At 38.7% G+C, this 21,578-nt stretch overlaps 1 protein-coding gene across 1 annotated transcript in view; it reads right to left on the bottom strand.

Annotated features, from left to right (window-relative positions):
• sema3aa (sema domain, immunoglobulin domain (Ig), short basic domain, secreted, (semaphorin) 3Aa) overlaps nucleotides 1-21,328 on the bottom strand; it is a 43,132-nt gene extending 21,804 nt beyond the window's left edge. The window contains exons 1-3 of the mRNA XM_017494724.3: nucleotides 20,791-21,328; nucleotides 5,560-5,720; nucleotides 1,370-1,432 (exon numbers count right to left, since the gene is read on the bottom strand). Coding sequence (XP_017350213.1) covers nucleotides 1,370-1,432; nucleotides 5,560-5,720; nucleotides 20,791-20,902 — 336 coding nt within the window. The 5' untranslated portion in view covers nucleotides 20,903-21,328. The remainder of the gene's footprint in view (nucleotides 1-1,369; nucleotides 1,433-5,559; nucleotides 5,721-20,790) is intronic.
• Between the last annotated feature and the right edge of the window lie 250 nt (nucleotides 21,329-21,578).

The raw sequence follows: 21,578 nt of genomic DNA, 5'->3' as shown, positions 1-21,578 counted from the left end.
AATCATGATTAATCATACACATTCAGATCAAAAGATTTTTAAGATCATGAGAAACATTGAAGTCAAGTGTCCCAAAACTTTTGACCGGTAGTGTAGGATGTTCGAAAGTCTCACTTTTTTCATACATTGTACATTGTGTGCCTGCAGGACCAACATTAAATAAATTAGTATCTGGGAATGGTCCACAATGATAAGAACTGAGTGTCAAAGATTATTTTGACTACAGATGTCACAGTGTGGGGTAGAGTGGAATTAACAATCCAGTCACCCTAAATGGAAGGGGACTTCAAGGGGAACTCCATCCATTTTCTGTACCACTTATCCTACACAGGGTTGCCAAAAGCAAGGTGAGGAACACTAACCACTAAGCCACTGTGGCCCCCCTCAAAGGGAACTCCTACACTAAAAAAGAGATGGGAAGCCAGAATGAAAGCAACTACATTTGTACATGGAGTAGACGTTCGTGGAACTGCCCTTTCCTGGTATTTTTGAATCTCACACACACAAGTGTGGAGTTTTGAACAGGAAAAAGGACAGATAGACCGACCGTGTCTTGCCTTGAGCCAAACAGGAGAATCGAGAGACTCCTGACTACAGAAAAGGAAATAGCTTAGTAATGTCCTAATCAAGCGTTCTCACTTACTCACAACATACTTCTTTCCAGAATATTTTCACTGCATGCATTCGCCTTAATGTGGCCTGTCTGGAATTTAGGGCTACAGTGTGTGTTTACCGTATGCATATCTGAGGAAAGCATGTAAAAACATTTTCTCATTAGGTGCATGATTAACTTGTGAATGTGTGTGAGTGTGTGTGTGTGTGTGTGTGTGTGTGTGTGTGTGTGTGTGGAGCAGGTGGTACGTGTTATCTCTGACGATTATGCCCCCCTGGTGCCCCTCATTTCACTACAAAAGAACTCATGCATGAAATTGGCATTAGATACTACACACCACACACACAGACACACACACACACACACACAAATGGATACACACACAAAAATAAAGCAAGAGAATGCTCGATTTGCTGGTTGAGTAAATAAACTCTCTGTGATCAAGGCTGGGCCCCAAGAGTTCTGGCTCGGCTGCCAAGCACCGCACTCTGGGTAAATAAACGTCCAGCAGGAACGACGGAGCAGACACACACAACAAAGACAGTAAGAGTTCCCATTACCGTGCACTCTTTCTTGTGTAAAACACAAGAACACACAGCATAGCATACACATCACACACACGCAGGCATACACATACAATAAATATGATGTTAATGCACAATGATGTCATTGTTGTAAATCACAGGCTCCACACATGTCTGCCTGTGGTTTTCTTTTGTATACACCACACAGCATACTGAAAGTGGAGTTACTTACTCCGAGGTCTTTTCCTGCCCACTTGCACTCGTCTCGTTTTGAAGGTGTGGCCGGCCAGGCGATCTGCAAGACAGAGTGTGTTAATGTGTGAACACCTACCACAAAGAACTGCAAATGACTGACTACTGCATGATGCAGGCTGTAAAATAATTAAAGATTAGTATCTGCCATCCTTCTGCTGCCACCATCTGTGGCAAATAAACCAAAGATCCAGCGGGACCTACCACTGAACAAATCATAAACACACACACACACACACACACACACACACACACACACACACACACACACACACACACACACACACACACACACACACACGCACAAACCTGCAGAGCTGTGATATTTTATCATTTATCATTTTAACAAGATATTTTATCCTTGAGCATAATTACTTAGCAAATTTACAACACTAATCTATTGCTATAATTCTTATGGGTATGTACAGAAAAAAAATCTCCTCCAGTCGACTACACTTTGACATATTTTCTAACATAAATAAAGATATTGATGTTACAGAATTCTCTAAATCAATGAAGAAACTGGATGACAGGATATATTATTCAGAAATTTCACAATTTTAAATAGCCATTGTATAAATAACACTTTATGAACTGTTCAGTTCCACAGCTTATGCACAACAGATCTAAAGCCCCTATTTTATCTCACAGAAAAGCACTTAATAGCTATTTGGGTCTGGGAAAATAAATTATGTGATAATTAAATGCACAGTGAAATACAGTGTGCTCTTTAAAAATCTCATCTCATGTGTATTTACAGCCAAAAGCATTTGTCTTAATAGGTCAGTGTGAAAACTAGCATGAACGAATACTCCAAGATTTTATTTATTTATTTATTTATTTATTTATTTATTTGACCGTAAACTCTATCTACAGTATCAGTAGTGTAGGTATGATTACAACAGACAAGAATTTTAACATGTTTCCCTATAATATGAGAAGAACAGAAAACCTCTTGACTGGAAACTCACTTGTAATGGAAGTCTAAGGGCAGCTTTTTGGGTAACACTTTACAATAACAGTACATGATTAATCATGCAGTACCTGAATTAATCCTTACTTAAATAGGAACTAATGATGAGTTAAGGTATGCACTAATCACGAACTAATGAAGCGCTAACCTTAACCACGACATAAGTCTTATGAATTCATGCGAGAATAACGTCCACCTTAAGTACCTGCTAGTACATATTTATTAGTTAATCAACACGTAGGGGCAAACTAAATCAAACATGCTGTTTAATAAAGAATATGAATTAAATGTGCATAATTTCAAATTGTTTATATCATTTGCTGTACAGTATGCAGCTGCGTACACAAACATCATTGGATGGCGCTTTACATTGATCCTCCTTATCGAATGTAGAACACCAATCATTTCATCTCAATCCGTTTTGCTTCATTCTCCATCCATTTCTCTTTAAATCCCACTGCTCCTTTGCCCACAAGGGTGAAATGAATACAGTAATACAGTATTTGTTCATTTAGCAGAAACGATTATCTATTAACATTTAAAAATAGTGTTCTATAAAATTATTTTCCTGTGCTTTAGTCTCATTTCTCACTCATTTCTTTCGTGTGCAATTGCTCAAGTCTTGGATCACTGCCCCTCAAAATGTGTGTGCACTGGTTGAGATGAAATTATTGATGTTTATTATTAATGCGTCTTTCTACGTTCGATAATAAACAATTTGAAACGATGCATGTTTGATTCACATTCGTTCTTAAAGAGCTCTTTTTTTTAATTAATGCTTTAACTAATAAACATGTACTAACGTATTTAAGGTGATCGTTATTCACACATGAATACTTAAGACTCATGTCGTAGTTAAGGTTAGGTCTTCATTAGTTTGTGATTAGTACATGCCTTAACTCATCATTAGTTCATATTTAAGTAAGTATTAATTCAGGTATTAGTGCATGATTATTCATGTACTGTTACTGTAATGTGTTACCATGTTTTGTTTCCTTTCCTCTCCCAAAAACATGCTAGTAGGTGAATTGGCTATACTAAACCGGCCCTAGATGTGTATACCATGCCTAGTGTTCCCTGGATAAGGCTCCGGATTCATCCTGATGTCGACCAGGATAAAGCTTACAGAGGATAAATGAATAGATTATAATTGGTCCTTTCAGAGATGGGCCTACTTTTTCAAAGGGACAAATATGTACAATGCACTCTATGGATACAACAAAAACAGATAACACAAAAGCATAAGCTATTTAGATTTCCAAGTGCTTTTGGCTTACTCTATATATTTATCAGTACAGAGAGAGGTTAAAATGTGTCTTGGTGATGGTGATCATGGTGATCACCTGTAAACTACAGACTAGGTTAAAAAAACAACAACAACACTGAAGTATTCCTTTAACCCTCTCTATGTCAACTAATTGATTTGTGATGCAGACTAACAGCCTCTCAAGACTCAGAGAGAAGAAATAAGAGACAGAAATAATGTGAGAATGTTAAAGTAATAGAACCCAAAGAAATGGAAAGGAGGGAAGGAGAGAGAGAACGATAGCTTTACTGGAATGTAGATCTCACTGAGTACAGATGGGAAAATGTTGAACAGAAGAGAGGCTGAAGGAAAACATGGGGGAAAAAAGAGCTGGACTACTGTGGTAATCCTTGGTTTAAACTCATGACATGAATGTCTTTTGATCACTTCCTGCTCTTTTCTTTTAAACTCACCTGAATTCTGCTTCAGGATCATTAAAACAAATCTAATAGTTTAGTCAACATTATAGTGTCTTCACACTGATTCCCCTACCCATATTCCCAAGGCTTGGTTGGTGTCAGATATTTGCTTCTTCAGCAAAAGAAGTATAAGGAAAGCGTTGCACAACCCAAATGTCTACATCATCACACACTCACTTTGAATGGAGTTGTGTTTTTCAGCATCTTAAACATACTTTATGTATTTTTTTTTCACTGTATGATCTGAAATTGTATCACATAGCTAAACAGTAGTAGCAGGAGGTGCCATCTTGAAGTTTGAGCTGACTCAGCACATGATCTGGTAGGAAATTTGGCCAAAATTGTATATTAGAACTGATTTGGATGATAATATACCTTAGACCACAGTGCTGTTGAATTCTTGATTCTGATTTGATAGAATTTTCTACATCAGCTCGGACAATAGTGCTTGCTGTATTTCAAATCACAGGTTTATATTAATGCACTGATTCTGATATGTTATTGTTTCTATAGTAACAACTCACACAGGGGGGGACTTGTTTAACTCTCAATATAATATAAGACTAATAATAAACATAAAAAATGTCTTCTAATTGGACAAAGAAACACATATCGTTTATATGGTGAAGTTTCCTGTAACATTTATGGAAGGAGTCTTCAGTGTCAGTGCGCTGTAATGGTCAGTAAGTTTTCCGAAAGGGAAAATATTCAGGACAAAATGGAATTTATTAACTGCATGAGAGAGAAGAAAGAGACGCTGGTGAGGAAATGACCATTTATAGCTGCTATAATGTAAGTGATTACAGGAACTAACTTGTTTCTCAGATATTCCTTGCCTAATACCATTTTTTTTATTCTACTTTTTTATTCTACTATTTTATGAAACTAAACTGGTAGCATTTTTGGCAACAGAAACATTAGCTTTGAAGCTTGACTGCAAACCTTTTGGACTTTCAGATCCCAATCACGTCCTGGCTGATTAACTACATATGGCATAAAGTTCCAACTGTGTTAATTTCATTCCCCCTCTTTAATCAGCTCCTATGAACTCTCCTTGCCCTGCTTTGGGTTTTACCAATGCCACTTATATGATTTGCTACAATGAAATGACAGGCTTGTATTTGAAATGCCATACTGCCCTCTACAAAGTGGTGGACTCATGCCAGTATGGTGGTGTGGTACAATTCTTTGGCAATAATAACTATATCCTAGTACACACAAACGAAAGGTTGCATACACAGCTTTTGCATGACTTTGGAGGATGAACATTTTTTTCAAAAGTAATATATAATTAAGCATTCTTCACTGAGGTTTTGGAATATATAATGCTCATTTGCTTGAATGCAATACAATCCATTGGAAATGAAACCAAAACACTCAATGCCAATACTATTATTTTAAAAGTGGTAAGCCAAAGAGAGAAGTATTTCTGTGTGTGCATGCGCGTGTGCATGTGAGTGTGTAATTATTACCTGTTTGAGGTCTCTGTTAATGTTGACGAGGTCTAAAGAGAAAATATGGTCCTCTGCTCCTACTAGTAACCTCCCTCGCTCCTCATCCATTAGAAATGTGTCGTAACCTGAACTGTTTGTTATTCCAGTGAAAGTCACTAGATTACTGGAGTCCAGCATTTCTGAGACAGAGAGAGAGAAAAAAGAGAAAGACAAATGAGTCTATGGACAGTATTATTGGCTCCTTGATAAGAACACAAGATGCTTGACTACAGTTCCATATCTTCATCTTGTTTCTGCAGCATTTCTGTTTTTATCTGTGGAAGCAATTTGTGAGAGTTCCTGACAGTATTTCTTTAATGAGTGATTAGGTCAGATTCTGAAATATCACACTATAGTCACTTATAATTAGGCATTGTGGGAAAACTGCAGGATTCTGAATGTGGCCTTGCACGCCACTGGCTGAATCTCATAATCATTTACATTTACATTTATTCATTTAGCAGACGCTTTATCCAAAGTGACTTACAAATGATTAAATACAAGCAAGTAATCATTTATAATCATTATTATAAACTTGAGACATGGATGGAGTATGGACTTGGACTTTGAACATACACTGTTGCACAATGACTTGTATGAATAAAATCTTCAGTCACTTCCTAACACCATCCTCACTTAGCAAAACTGGAAAGTTCTTCAAATAAACAGTTCTAATCTTATGAATGTCAGGCATCAAATTGACCCATAGACTAAAATTGCACGAACACATCATTAATGTGATAAATATGAAAAGAATTTATTTAAATGTTTGCATGACACATAGATAGCTGGTCTTGTACAGTGTGTAAACTTACATTTGTTTGTGTTTTCTACAACAATCAAGCATTTACCAATGACCATTTATTTGTCTAACACATGCCCCAATGACCTGTATACATATACATGATATACATATACATATATTCATTTATAAATTTGTAAACATGGGCCTCACACTTGCAAATTTGCATTATTCGAAATTTGTCAGAAAAGATATAAAAGTTAAAGTTAGAGTTTGGGGCAGAAAAATAATATTTTAGTGAAACTATGAATTTTAAGAAATTTTACACATTACGTAAATGAAAGTTAAAAAATGTTTTCACCTAAACGTACACAAGTATGTAAAGTAAAAATATGTATTTTAACTAAGACAATGACAATTCACATGCCCTCGATTGTTTGAATTCATACTCAATTTTTGCGTTCAGGTAACTTTAATGTGTGAAGAATAAGTGAGACTACTTGTGCAAAGCTCATAGTATACAATGATACAGACTGTCATAAATTTCATTGGATGCTGTAAATATAAATAAAAAAAAAGTTAAAATGCAGAAATATGATTGTCTAGTAACTGGGGAAAATAAAAACATATTATGATTTTTGAGATTTGTTACAATGTACTTAAATATAGTAACAAAGTACAGAAAGTCATTTTGGTAATACATTCTGTGTAGCCTACATGTATAATGACTTTTGAATAACACATTATAAATATATATGAAAAGGCATTATAGTTTATAGCAATGTTTGTAATGTATATATTTTTTAATTTCTAATATTTGAACTGAACGCATTATAAACAGTGTTTATAACACTTTAAATTGCCAGTACCAAATAAATTCAGTTACAGTTTGCTAGTGGATTATGTGCAGTCATAGGCACATGATTTCCTGATAATCTCCCTGGTATAGATCATATGTTAAGGGGGAAAAACACACATCAGGTCTCATAAGGCATTATAGAAAAGTAGGCTTGGTTTATTGGGTATTGGTGATATAATGTGTTATGAACACTACTTATAAAAAATCATGTTCATTCACATATAAACTCAGCAAAAAAAGAAACATCCCTCTTTCAGGAGACTGTATTTTAAAGACAATTTTGTAAAATCCAAATAAGCTTTACAGATCTTTATTGGAAAGGGTTTAAACAAAGTTTTTCATACTTGTTCAATGAACTATAAACAGTTATAGCACATGCACCTGTGGAACAGTCCTTAAGACACGAACGGTTTACAGGCGGTAGACAATTATGGTCACATTTACAATAACTTGGGACACTAAAGAGACCTTTCGACTGACTCTGAAAAACACCAGAAGAAAGATGTCTAGGGTTCCTGCTCACCTGCGTGAACATGCCATAGGCCTGCTGCAGGGAGGCATGAGGACTGCAGATGTGTCCAGAGCAATAAACTGCAATGTCTGTAATGTAAGACACCTAAGACAGGAAGGACAGCTGATCTTCCTTGCAGTGGCAAACCACATGTAACCATGTGTCCCCCCAGACGTGATTGAGAACTTGCAAATGTCTTGGTGGAAGAGTGGAGTAACATCTCACAGCAAGAAATCTGAGAAATCTGGTGCAGTCCATGAGGATGAGATGCACTGTGGTAATTAAAACAGCTGGAGGCTTCCACATACTGACTGTTACTTTTAATATTGACCCCCACTTTGTTCAGGGACTCATTATTCCATTTCTGTTCATCAAATGTCTGTGAAACTTGTTCAGTTTATGTCTCAGTTGTTGAATGTTTTTACGTTAATACAAATATTTACACATGTTATGAAATTTGCTGGAAATAGAAGCAGTCGAATGTGAGAGGACGTTTCTTTGTTTGCTTAGTATATTTATACACTACCGGTCAAAAGTTTGGAGACACTCGACTGAAATGTCTCTCATGATCCTAAAAACCTTTTGAACTGAAGTTATATGATTAAATGTTTGAAATCGGTGTTTCATTGTGCCAACGTATTAATTTCATTCATTAGAAAACTAACATTTTATTTACATTTTTTTTTAAACGGATGATTTGGAGTGAAATATTCCAAAAAGCAGTCGATAAGAATCCAGCGTAGGTGTGAACTCCTTTAATACTGTTTAAAAAGCATCTCAGGGAGATTCCTCAAGAAATTAGTTGAGAAAATTCCAAAAATACATTTCTGGAAATTGTAGGTGAAAATGGTGTCTAAATATTATATTATTTTTGAATTATTTTGGATTTTTTATCATGACATAATTCACATTTGTGTTACTCTAGAGTTTTGATGACTTTATTATTATTCTAAAATGTGGATAATAAAATAAAAATAAAGAATGCGTGTTTCGGACCAATTTTTGACCTCTGTATATATATATATATATATATATATATATATATATATATATATATATATATATATATATATATATATATATATATTGGTTATCTATCTTTCTGCAAAGATCATGTTGGGTAAAGAGCCAGTTCAACAAACCCAGTGGTAAAAACAGTCAGTCTGCCTAAAATCGTCTAAAACCTAGCTAGCTAAGTGTGATTTCCTCACACAGTGAATGTCATGTTTTGATCATGTTGTTGAAAAGCTGTGTTCTGCAGAGAAATTGACATTGACATGAGCTTAATTCAGTACACATTGTAATCAGATACCGGCCATCAAAATGCCTGTGATGCTTCTGAACTGCAGTTGCAATGAAATAAGATTGAAAATGCAACAACTTTGCTTGTAGTTGAAATACACGCACAAGAGAAACATTTCTCAGTTCTGTAGCTCTCAGAACTATATATATATATATATATATATATATATATATATATATATATATATATATATATATATATATATATATATACAAAGTTTCACAATGTGAAAAAGCTGCAACACTGAAATTAGTCATAGCAAATGTTGCTCTGCTTTCCACCTCTGGTTAGGGGCAGAGTTAGTGTTTATACTTTTTCTTACAACTTCATACAACCAGTCATATCATTGGGATTTTAATGAGAACAGGTTTAACTAGTAAAACTACAGTAAACTGCTGTTATAGACAGTAATGTTACCAAAGTGTAAAGACAGAGAAGGCAGAGCAGGAGATGTGGAGATGTAGGAGTGTAGAAGAGGTAAATGAGGTGAAGTTAAGGAAAGCCAGGCTCTCTGTAATCATTGCCAGACTGTGAAAAATCCCCACTCAGTCCATTCCCGGCACCTCTGCCTATTCCGGCGGAGAAGCGAACATTTCTGCAATGCTTGGACAGCGCTCAGCACAGACTGTCTATGAATCATAATGATCAGTGACACGTAGAGGCTGCAGTGAGTCTCTAGAGCTCAGATCGACGTGCTGCTGTAGTAGCCATCTGCATTTGATTCTGGACATCTGTGAGCTTGGAGAAAAGGAGAGAGAGGGAGAGAGTGATTGAGAGAGAATGAGAGAGAGAGAGAGAAAATGAGAGCTCATCTATCACTGGTTAAGTAAATGCCCCCATAGGGAATACAGGACAATTGTGCGTACATCACAGAACAGAGGCTGGAATAAGGAGCAGCTTTTTGACTACCTTGTGTATGTGGCAACAGCCATTAAGCACGTAGTACAGAAACGTCCCAAATGGATCTCATGCCGTTAGAAAGCTGGAATACATTTGTAAAGGCCCCAAATGATCCATCTCACAGTGAACAAACATTTGTTCAAATGCTCTTGAGTAAATAGAAACCACGATGATCTCCCAAATTGAACTCAACTGGTGGGGTACACAGGGATTATAAACATTACAGGGAATAAAAATATGTAATCCAAACCATGAACAAAAGTATTGAACTGGTTAATAACATTATTTTTATGTTCCAGTGTGATTTAAAGAAAAAAAGTATAGATTAAGATTTTCCCAACAGGCCTTAATTTCTGTCTAGAATTGATCACTTCCTGTATGTATGGCTACAGGAAGATATGACATTAGATGTCATAGGCAGGTTTTCAAAGATAGCAGAAAAATCTGTGTAGAAAGTATTCTGCAAGCAACAAATTACATGTCAAAGTTGAAAGGGGAGGGGGGATAAAATGCTGGAGCAGGAATATAAAAAATATTGTTTCTATTATTATTATTATTCAAATTAACAGAGAGGTGGGGCAAGTAACACTTTATAATACTGTCCCAGAATTCATAGGTAACTATGCAGGAACTAACCAGGAATGAAGGAGTACTTCTTCATTCACATTTACGTCATTCCTATAAACTACTAAAAACTAGTGTATTATGCAAGAATTGTGTTTGGAGGAACAATTAACTGTGTTCCTATTAACAAAGCAGTAAATACTAAGTTTTAGATTTCTCCTGTAGAGAAAACGATGACTGTTTTATAATAAGTACTGATCACATCAACATTAATTGTCAGTAGTTTCCTCAAGTAGTCCAAACTAAACATTGCTTTAGTGAGCTCCAAAATAAAACCACATTTCTACCATACTAACAAAAAATCACAAAAAATGTTTCCCCCCAATTTCACACACACACACACACACACACACACACACACACACACACACACACACACACACACACACACACACACACACACACATACAAAAATGCTTTTATCAGTAGAGCCCTTACTCCATAAAGCACATGCAGACCAGATGCTGTGCAAAGCATTATTCAAATTAAAAATATTAATTTGCACAGTTATTGTGCATGTTTTTTTGTTGTTGACATTTTCAAATGACATTTTTAATAAAAGAAAATCCTCCAGGAAAATCACACAAGCATTATAATGAAACGCCACTTAAAAGACCCGAGTGTGAACAGCAGCAGCACTTTTTTCCCAGCTTCTAACAGAATCTAACAACATGTCCAGTAAACTTCTCTGATCTTCCTGGAATGTAACAAAACCAAATACTAGAGTAACTCTGATAAATTGTAATTAGGTGACTATCATTCTCAAATGTAAACAACAGTTCCCTGATGTGGGAAAGGCATTGTTTTGAAAGAGACTGTAGTTCCCTATAGAGATGCACCGATGTAAGGGCCGATAAAGGCTATTTTTCCCGCTAAATCGATAATCCGATGATCAGGGCCGATTATATCCTGTCAATCAAAAGAGGGCGGGAAAACACATCGATTTCATGCTGTGTGTAAACATGATGTCTCTTGTGTGGAATGACAACAAAACTGCAGTTTGAATTATTATTAATTTATAAGAAGGTATAAAAGGCAGAAATATCGGACTCGGCCGATATCACTCTGAATAATCGGTTATCGGTATCGGCTGAGAAATTTAATATCGGTGCATCTCTAGTTCCCTAGCTCACTCAGTCACATTAGATAGCAATGTTGCCAGAAAGGTCCAACAACAAAACAAACCTTCTGGTCTAGACCATGCCAAGTTCTGGTTCAAATCTGAATACAGACATTTTGTTGCTTGGAGAAACAGAGCTGGTAGCCAGAGAAGTCATTAACTAAAATCTTTCTCGCACAGATTTAGAAAATATATGCAAATGCAAAAAAAAAAAGTATATTTATATGCACAGAGATTTTTCTCTCTCTTTTTCTCTTTCTTTTAAGACCTTAGCCATTTTCATTTCTATTCTTTTACCTAAGATTTGTACTGTAATTTGCTTCCTCTTTTTCTCATTCACATTCCCTCTGCCCCATCTGCCTCGCACCTTTCACTCCTGCCGTTCTGGCACAAGATCTGTCAGCTCGGTGAGTTTCTGCCTTCTCTAAGCTTAAAGAGTGTGAGAGTGTGACTGCTGCTTGAACTTCAGAAAGAAGACATTCTTTCACAAAGGTCATCACAAGAGGTAGCCTGCAAATGGGTTGTGATTAAACAGTCTCTCTCTCTCTCTCTCTCTCTCTCTCTCTCTCTCACACACACACACACACACTCACAAAACACAATGTGTCTGTGCTTATATATCTTATCTTGGCAAACATCTTTATGAGTATGATATGATTTTTAAAGGAATTGTTCATTCAAAAAGGACATTATCACAATGATGAAAGTCGATCAGCTAAGAAATGTCTGGTGTCTGATAGACTCATTAGCTAGACTTCTAGCTTTTGCAATAAAGTCTGGTAGGTTTTGTTATCAAGTGCAGCCAATAACCGCCTACTTTCATGTTTACTCACCACTGACCAATTCAAGCAGACTCTTGTATAACTTTTACAGATGGCATGCCGTGAACTTTTGTCAATAATTATATATTTTGCTCCAAAAAGCTCATTGTGTCACAGGGGTTAAAAGAAATGCAAGTGTGGAAAGCCAGTCAATTAGTCTGAAGCTTGATTTGCAGTAGTGTTACCACAAAGATTACTGGGTGATAAAGATTTGTTATTAGTTTTCTTGCAGATACAATGCAAAATTAAAAGAAGCAACCGATTAAACCCAAACTTGTCTTGGCTGATTGATTAGATTTGAAACCAAATAGAGGTTAAGTTCTGCATTTAAGCTGAAGAAATGCAAAGCACACAATCTCTCTGTCTGTCTCACTTGCTTTCATACAAACCTACAACAACACATCTGCCAGAGAACATGATGAGAACATTCAATAAGCATTCAACAGGGTCTAAGATGGTTAGGATATAATATTAATATTATAATATTATGTTCCTTTTACATTTTAAAAACATCCGCTCAAATATTGGCTTGCTTCACAGTGTTACTAGAATGTTGCACACACAAAGTTCCTACGTCCCAGATGTTCATTCCTTTAACTATAAATATATATAAATCAACGGACCTCCTCAGTACAAATTTATTTTATGACCATAATCCAACTATTCTAATATTAGGTTCATTACTTAAATATGATCAATAATCAGTATTAGAAGCTATGTATTTATTATTAACACACTTTGATTAAAAGTAGTGACCAGGGTCACCTGAGCAATAGGGGCTTGCTGGCATTTGACCCGGCACTTTTCAAACTACTTATTGCACTTCAGGCAATAACAGACAGTTCTGACTCAGTTGAAAAACCAGTCAATACTTCCAGTTCAGCTGGGGGGGAGGGAGAGGGGGTGGTTAGTAGGGGGTTGACAATTCTTCTGAAGGTGATCTCCTATGGGCGACAAAGGGTTAACCATGTTTTGGCGCTCACTGGAGCTTAATAATCATGTGACATATGCACTTAATCTGCTTTCTTAATCAATTACAGGAACATTCTTCACATGGCATTCTATGAATAAAGTAAGCAAGGCTTGCTGGAAAAATGTTTAGCAAAACAGACAGTTACTTCAGTGAGAAACCTCTATTAAAAGGTGTGTTGTGCCCTGTTGTTGTATTATAATCAGATCCTGGCTCCATATAGAACTAAAAGCAAAATACATAGGTAATCTGTATGTTTTTATAGACAAATGACAGATGTACTTCTCCTCTCAGACAAAAATTCCTCCCCACCACTTGAGCAGTGGTGCCACCCCTGGTAGTGACATTTAAGTTGACATTATTTACAGGCCTAATTGACTTTGAGTTAGCAAGGCTTGCATTAAAACCATACCGTTCAGTAAACCACTCAGTTGAGCAAATAACTATGAGAACTCAATCATAAATATAACAACTTTGCTGTGATTTTCACCAGTGTAACAAAATTAAGCCATTACAGACCCCCTGTATGTGCTTCGTGGATGCCTGGGTCCATGGCTCTCAGTTTGCTTTAAACATAAAGTTCCTACAACTGTAAAATTCTTTTCAGTGGGATGCAGTGGGATTGATCTGCTAAGATTGTTCAGTGGGAAAACAGACAAGAGTTATTACACACAAGATTATTGTAAGACACTTTCAATCAGTCAAAACAGCCCATTTGCAGTTGTGTGTTCTGTGTGTTTTAGGGCTCCTCTATGTCTGCGCAGTCTGCCACTCGGCATTCAGCAACGAGAGAGAGAGAGAGAGAGAGAGAGAGAGAGAGGATGAAAAAAAAGAATAAAAAGCAAAGCCGATGGTTTTGGGCGCTACCTATTTATTTGAGTAAGAACAATGGCGCACTTCAAACCACGCGTCAGCCCCTGACCCGGTTTTGGCCCCAGTTTCACTGCCAGACAGCTCACTCACATCCTCTCCAGTGCTTAGCAGGCAAAGTGTGTGGTGCGGTTTTGTTCAGTGTTTGTTCAATGCCAGAGTTCACTAAGCTTTTGGAAACTTGGACCATCGCTTAACATGCTGGTTTGTATGTCTCTCTGAGACTCTAGTTTTGCTTCACTATGCTTGGCTTAAGCTCTCTTTTGCTTAAACCTCTCTTCATATATCATGCTCTGGCTGCAGGTTTGTGTCAGTAACCTCGGTAACGGAGCTGTGCGCCAGGCTATGAAGGCGTTTTGATTGACAGCTCAGGACAGGCGGTTGAGCGGAAGCAGACACCCGCAGAGTCATTCGACTCCCAACGACACCAACAGGAAACATAATCAGCGTAGCAGATAGCCCCCAAAAGACAGTGTGTATGAGTTGGAGTGATTTATGGCTTAGAAAGATTACTCGAGGCAACAGTGCAATCAGTGAGGTGAAGCCTAGCATCTATTTACCTGGAGATAAATACAGCTGAGTGCAAAAGTTTACATCCCCCATGGATTCTGGGTGAAATTTTTACAGAAATGTCACATGAAATCCACATGTGCATAATAACCCTTTTTTTTTCACATGATTAAAATTTTTCTCGTTATTTCATTTTCCATGTGATTTTTTTTTACACATGCTTCATTTACTTTTAAATGAGATTATTATTATTATTATTATTATTATTATTATTATTATTATTATTATTATTATTACAAATTAATCATTTCACACGTGAAACAAGAGAAGAAATATATAGCTCTATTTTACAATTTATCTACAAAGTATGGACAGTTAAAAATTGTATAGTTTTATAAAGTTTATAGAAAGTATAGTAAAGTTAAAAATGAAATGGGGCTGCGTCCTGAAACAAGACAACAATCTCAAATAATGCGAACTTGACAGAAGATCCAAAAGCTGTTCAGAAATTAGTCTCTATGTGTATATGCATTCTTCTGCTTGCATACACATTCATTAGTATGTCTAAAAATTCCCAATTCCTTGCTGAACTCCTCTCTTTAAGGCTGTGAAACAGTACTGGCATGTTATCATGAAGCGGTGCTGCTTGGAGAGTGTGCGGAAGTGTTTAATTACTCCTGAATGTGCCCTGGACATGCCAGGCAAACCACAGAGACTGCTCGAAGCACGCCTCTGGCCACAGAGCATGCAGCCAGACACTGCTGAGACAGAACTTAACTCTCCTCCCTAGCGTCCTAGATTACACACTGACTCACACACACACACACACACAGAGCGAGAGAACGAGAGAGAGAACGAGAGAGAGAGAGAGCGAGAGAAAGAGAGAGAGAAAGAAAGAGAGAGAGAGTAGGACATCATTAATATCACTAATATCCTGGACGCTACAGGGAGAAAGTCTGTGGTTGGAGAAGAATGAGGGAAAGGCCATGGGTTTTCTCATAGCACCATTGGGATAGATCTAAAATGTTCTTACTTGGGACATATTCACACAAACACACACAGACACACAAGCCTTGTGACATTCAATACTCCCAAAGTGCTTTTCTATGGTTACTGATATTCTGAGACAGGTGCACGCTTTCCTGCCACACTGCACCCAATGTTCAGTCTGTAACCGGATCTACAACTCATGAGACACAGGTGTACATACTAATGCACGTTACCATCTATATATCTAGGTCTACCTCATAGAGGAAATTATATAATTATGCCAAATTGGGGCTGATAAGATTTAATTGAACCCAAGACAGTTCAGTAAAAAGGTCAAGCCTGAAGATCTTTCAGCAAAGAAAGCTAATTCTCAGCCCAGATACACACAACACATACACTTAACTTCAATCCACTTTCTAATCCAAGAGAAGTATCCTTGGATGTATACAGGTACAGAAGAGGAAGAAAGAGAAGATGATGCAGAGAGGAAAAAGATGAAAAAATTTCAAAATTTTGACAAATCCTCCACCAATGTACAAAATATTTGTCATTTTTCTGTTAATTTAAATTTCTTTCTTTCTAATCATAGTAAAGATAATAAATTCATAAATATGTACTGCATTTCTTTAACTTTGTCATTAGTCTGCCATTTAGGATGTATGTAATTACATTTTAGAGTTTACTGGTCAGCTTTCAGCCGTCGCCCCGTGTGTGTGTGGAGTTAGCATGTTCTCCCCATGCGCCATCCTCCCCCTGTCCAAAGAAAAGCATTGTAGATTGTGCCCTGCTATGGATCGTTACCCCATTCAGGGTGTCCCCCGCATCGTACCCTGAGTCCCCTGGGATAGGCTCCAGGCTCCCCCATGGCCCTGTGTAGGATAAGCGGTACAGAAAATGGATGGACGGATGGTCAGCTTTAATAATGCCTACGTCCTATTAGTGCTGATTCACCATTCTCTTTTTTCTTACTTTTGAAGGTGCACCCAAAGAATGGAAACTAAATTTAGAATCTATAGATACTATCTATCTATCTATCTATCTATCTATCTATCTATCTATCTATCTATCTATCTATCTATCTATCTATCCATCCATCCATCCATTCATCCATTCATCCATTCACCTATCTATCTATCTATCTATCTATCTATCTATCTATCTATCTATCTATCTATCTATCTATCTATTTGCATAATGCTGCGTTTTAATTAAAGGAGCAATTTGAAAGTTGTCTGCTGTCTGCCTGAGGTGAATTGTGATTGCAGTAAAAACAAATTTGACCAGTCTTTCAAGTTCCCCCTCACCAAACCTACCCCGTCTGGGTGTCATCAAATGTCTTTAAAAGAAAAGGAGAGATGATTTAAGAGATTAACTTGTTGGATCAGATACAAAGCTCACAGGACACCACATTCATTCATGCATCCATTCATTTATCTTCAGAAACTACCTACTTTAATATATAGATTTTTTTCAAAATAACTATAAAAAATAAATGGAACATGCATGATTGGTCAAACTTTCTGTGGAAGCAGACAGGATTGGTCAGAATTCCTTGGGGAGTGTGGAATTCTTTGCACTGTGATATTATAATTCATTCATTCATCTTCAGTAACCGCAGTGGATCCAGTAGTCACCAATCCACCTACCAGTATGTTTATGGGAAGTAGGAGGAAACCACAGAAATGCCACACAGACTCTAAACCAGGATTGAACCAGAGACCCTGGAGCTGTGAGGCAGCAACATCCCACTCATGGAACAATGAATTACAAAGTGGATGGTGGGATATCTAGAGATTTCTTTTCCTATTATGAGCCAGACAATGCAGAACAAACAAATACCCTTAAACAGATAAAATGAGAGAGAGAGAGAGAGAGAGAGAGAGAGAGAGGGAGAGAGAGAGAGTCAGAAAGGAAGACAGACTGAACTGATATTGTTAACTGCTGTGGCTTGGTGGTGAAGGCTGGGACAGAGTGAACAGTTCAGAAAGAGTGTTTGTGAGAGAGTGAACTGGGAGACATAGAGAACAACGCAAATGCCTTCTTGTATAATAGCTTCCATCCCTGAAGTCTGGGCTGGTGCCATCCGGCACTTCCTTTGTCAACAAGCGAGCAGTCGCTATTACAGACCTCGTCCAGACTGCACCCAGTGTCTATTTCGGAAGATTTCGGCTGAATTCTGATGACTCACAGTGGCTCCCCGTTCCAGCGCCATCCCAATCAATCCCAGGATGGTTCTGGCCAGGGTAATGAGATGGGAGGCCCTGCATAATTACTCTGCAGTGAGTAATTATCAGGTTGTTTCACAAGCTCTTTAAACTCCTCCGCGCATGCTAGTTGGCCAGGACTCGGCGACGGGGTTGCCCTGTTAAATAAACCTACGTCTCAGTGGGATGCACACACATGCTGCTGCCTGCAGGGGGCACTGTTTTCATTTCCACTAAGTAGGAGCCAGACAGGGAGAGAAGAGCAGAAGAGAGGAGTTGCTCTACTTATGTGATGGCATCACAAGGTGGATGGGCAAACCTTTCACCTGAGTGAAGTACTGAAGCACAAAACCCGGGTTTTAATTTAGGAGTGTGAGGGAGCACCATGCATAACGTGTGATACAATGCAACGATAATGTTGACAGTAGCAATTTTCAGCCCCAGCCAACAGCAACAACAGGGTGAAAAAGAAAAGGCTGCTGGGATAATTACAGGGCCAGCATACAGAGAAGAGTATCCATCACGTGGCCATCGCTCAACAACTGCGATCTCAGAGATTGTTTGACAGGCCTTCCCCTAGGGAACACTGCCGTTACTGGCTGTCACGGATGATACAAGCCATGATAAATCTGCATAGTTTGTATGTGTCTGTGAAGAAAAAGAGACCAGCCCTCCCTAGAGAGTGGGTTCTCCTCACGCTTGTTTAAGAGCGCGTCCCTTGAGAGTGGCTCGGCAAATTTATTTGGCTTAATTACTATGCTGTATTCACAGGGGGGAGTGCGAATGAATGACACTTCACTTAACGACCAGCCTCGTCTGGCCAGCTACTGTCTGCCGGCTCCTTTCATTAAGCCACTCTCTCTTTCCCTCTCCATCCCTCTGTCCGTCTCTCTTGCTGGCACTTAAACAACGTGTGGGTGTGAACGCCGATCTGTCACTCTGCAAGGCATCAAAAGAGCCATCAAACACCTGTGGACCACTCAATAACACACACACACACACACACACACACACACACACACACACACACACACATACAGTAACTCTATCACCATGGCCAGGTGTCTAATTATCTTAGCCTGGCTCTATCTTCACATCTCGCTCACCAAAAGCACATCCAGATCCACTCTCTTTCTCTTTCTCTCTCATTCAGACACAGGGTCTCTCGTCCATTCTCTCACACAAACTGGGTATCTTTGTACCAAGCATGGCACTGAAGTGGGGTTTTTTTCTCATTACATCAGTCTCATCTCCATTAAGTCCTTTTGGAATCCTAATGTGTGAAGTTATCTGTCAATTATTCATACTCTACCACTCCCTCTGTGTCATATCAATGATGAATAACAAATAAGGTAGCAGACAAGGGTTATTTATTTCTCTCTCTTTTTTTGTGTTCATTAGAAAGCAGCCGCTTTGATGTCAAAACGCATTTCCCACAATCCTTTGGGCCATCCCAGCAGTGGTATTAGTTCTAAGAGGCATATGATTGGCTACAGGTGGACATGCACCTTTTTCATATTAAAGCCTTGCGGCTATTTTTTTTTCTTCTCTGAAAAACACATGCTGAAGTACAGATCCCAAGCACATTCCAGTCTGGTACACTAAAGTTTTTATGTATATTTGCTCTCAAGGCATTCTTTCTGTGAATTTGAACCGAAAAAATCTGTGCGCATTTGTGTGATTTCTCACACCATCACATTTTCAGAGCACTTCAGATGTAGGCTCGGGGATCGAAATAACTCGCGCCATCTATAAAAGTAATGAAAGGGTGTTTTAATGGCTGCACTGGAGTAAATCTCTAAATGCTTCACACTAACCTTACAATCAACACCAATGCTGGAAGGAGTATACGCACTAACGTAAGCTTTTAAAAAATAACTGAGAGAGGAAAAAAAATAGAGAGAGTGAGAGAAAGAGAGATTGCCACCCTATGTGGAGTCATATACTTTTGGCCGTGTGTCTGGACAAAGAACCGCAGCGGCTTGCCTAGCTGACAATAAAAGAGAAACGGCCAAAAATATGGCAAAAATGCTTGTGCCTATTTCCATTTGAGAGGAAAGGGGCTGGCTTGCAAAAGATGTTGAGCTAGTTTTTGGTTCTCCACAGTCTCCATGCAAAATAGCACTCTGTCCCAAGAATAATGTTCCCCACCACCGCTACCATTCACGTCAGTTTACTCACACAACATCACATTAACAGTAATGCATAAGGGATTATGAGGGTATCAGGGCACTTCCACAATAGCTATATGAACATGTATGCACTTGAATCTGTGTGAGGGTTTTTTTTTTTTTTTTTTTTTACACATACAGCATAGGATCACTGATCGCCTATTCGGGATCGTTACAGCAAGAGACATCTCTTGGTTATGCATGGCAGCTATAAAACAGGGGACCGGGCACAGAGTTCAAACCTGAGGAGAAATCCCAACATGGGCCAACACATACAACTACGATTCCCTGAGACCTCCCGGAACATATGGAAACAATCTGTCAGAGCGAAATGAGAATAGACGCTCGTACGCCAGGGAGAGAGTGAAAGAGAGAGAGAGACGGACGGAGAGAAAATAGACAGAAATGAAAGAGTAGAGAGACAGAGTGGAGCTGGTTAAATCAGAGAGGTAAAAATATACAGAACGGATGAGTTGTATAGACAGCAGACAGAGAGAAAGATGTATACAGATAGATAGATAGATAGATAGATAGATAGATAGATAGATAGATAGATAGATCGGTCAGAATTTCTTAAGTTCTAATAGACACACATTAAATTCACCAAAAACTCACCCTTGTAGGAGAGCCGTAGCCGCGGAACGTTCCTCTTGGGGTTCTGCAGGGCCACTCTTCCGGGCAGAGCCGCCATGCCCAGCAGGACTACAACCCCAAGCAGGTAATCCATGGTGCTGGAGCGCCGGTCTCCAGCCCACGGGGGGCTCCCGGCCCACAGCGCCCAGAGAACAGTACTTCCCTTCAATGTGAAGATCTCTGCAGTTGCTCCTCTCCTCTCTCTGCGCTCCGAGGCAGATCCAGAGCTGTGAGCGTCTCTACAGGAGGCAATCCGAGTCAGATTCCCGGTGAGGCAGGCAGGAGCTCACATGGCTCCATGTGGTTGGGAATGTGGAGGGGGGTGTGAGGTGTGTTAGGGTTTAAGGTGTACTCCTCTTAGGCTCTCACTCGCTGTAAGGCGCTGAGTGTGAATCTGTGTCCAGGGACTGAAGACTTTGTCAGGGATCCCGTAACATCCACGTTTCACACTCACTCACTCACACTCTAACACACACTTCTGGTCCTGTCCACTGCACGGGCAGACTGAGAGGGAAAGACAGAGCACTACACCATCCACAAGAGCGGAGGGGAGGGGAAGGGAGGGGAGGGGAGGAGAGAAGGGAGGGAGTGAGGGAGCGCAGATGAAGGTGGAGGAGGGGGGTGAACGAGGGAAGAAAAGACACCCCTCTGAACAGGTCTGACGCTGTCTCAGTCTCAGATACTTCTACTGGGTTACTGTGACTCTGAGTGTGCCTGTTTATTCTGAAGATTGTTTCAAATTTTGTTTATTAAGTACACTTTATTCATTA

The sequence above is a fragment of the Ictalurus punctatus genome, chromosome 19 (genome assembly GCF_001660625.3).
Source record: "Ictalurus punctatus breed USDA103 chromosome 19, Coco_2.0, whole genome shotgun sequence".
NCBI lineage: Eukaryota > Metazoa > Chordata > Actinopteri > Siluriformes > Ictaluridae > Ictalurus > Ictalurus punctatus.
The sequence above is the reverse complement of the archived record's forward strand: the minus strand, read 5'-3'. Positions and strand labels throughout refer to the sequence as shown.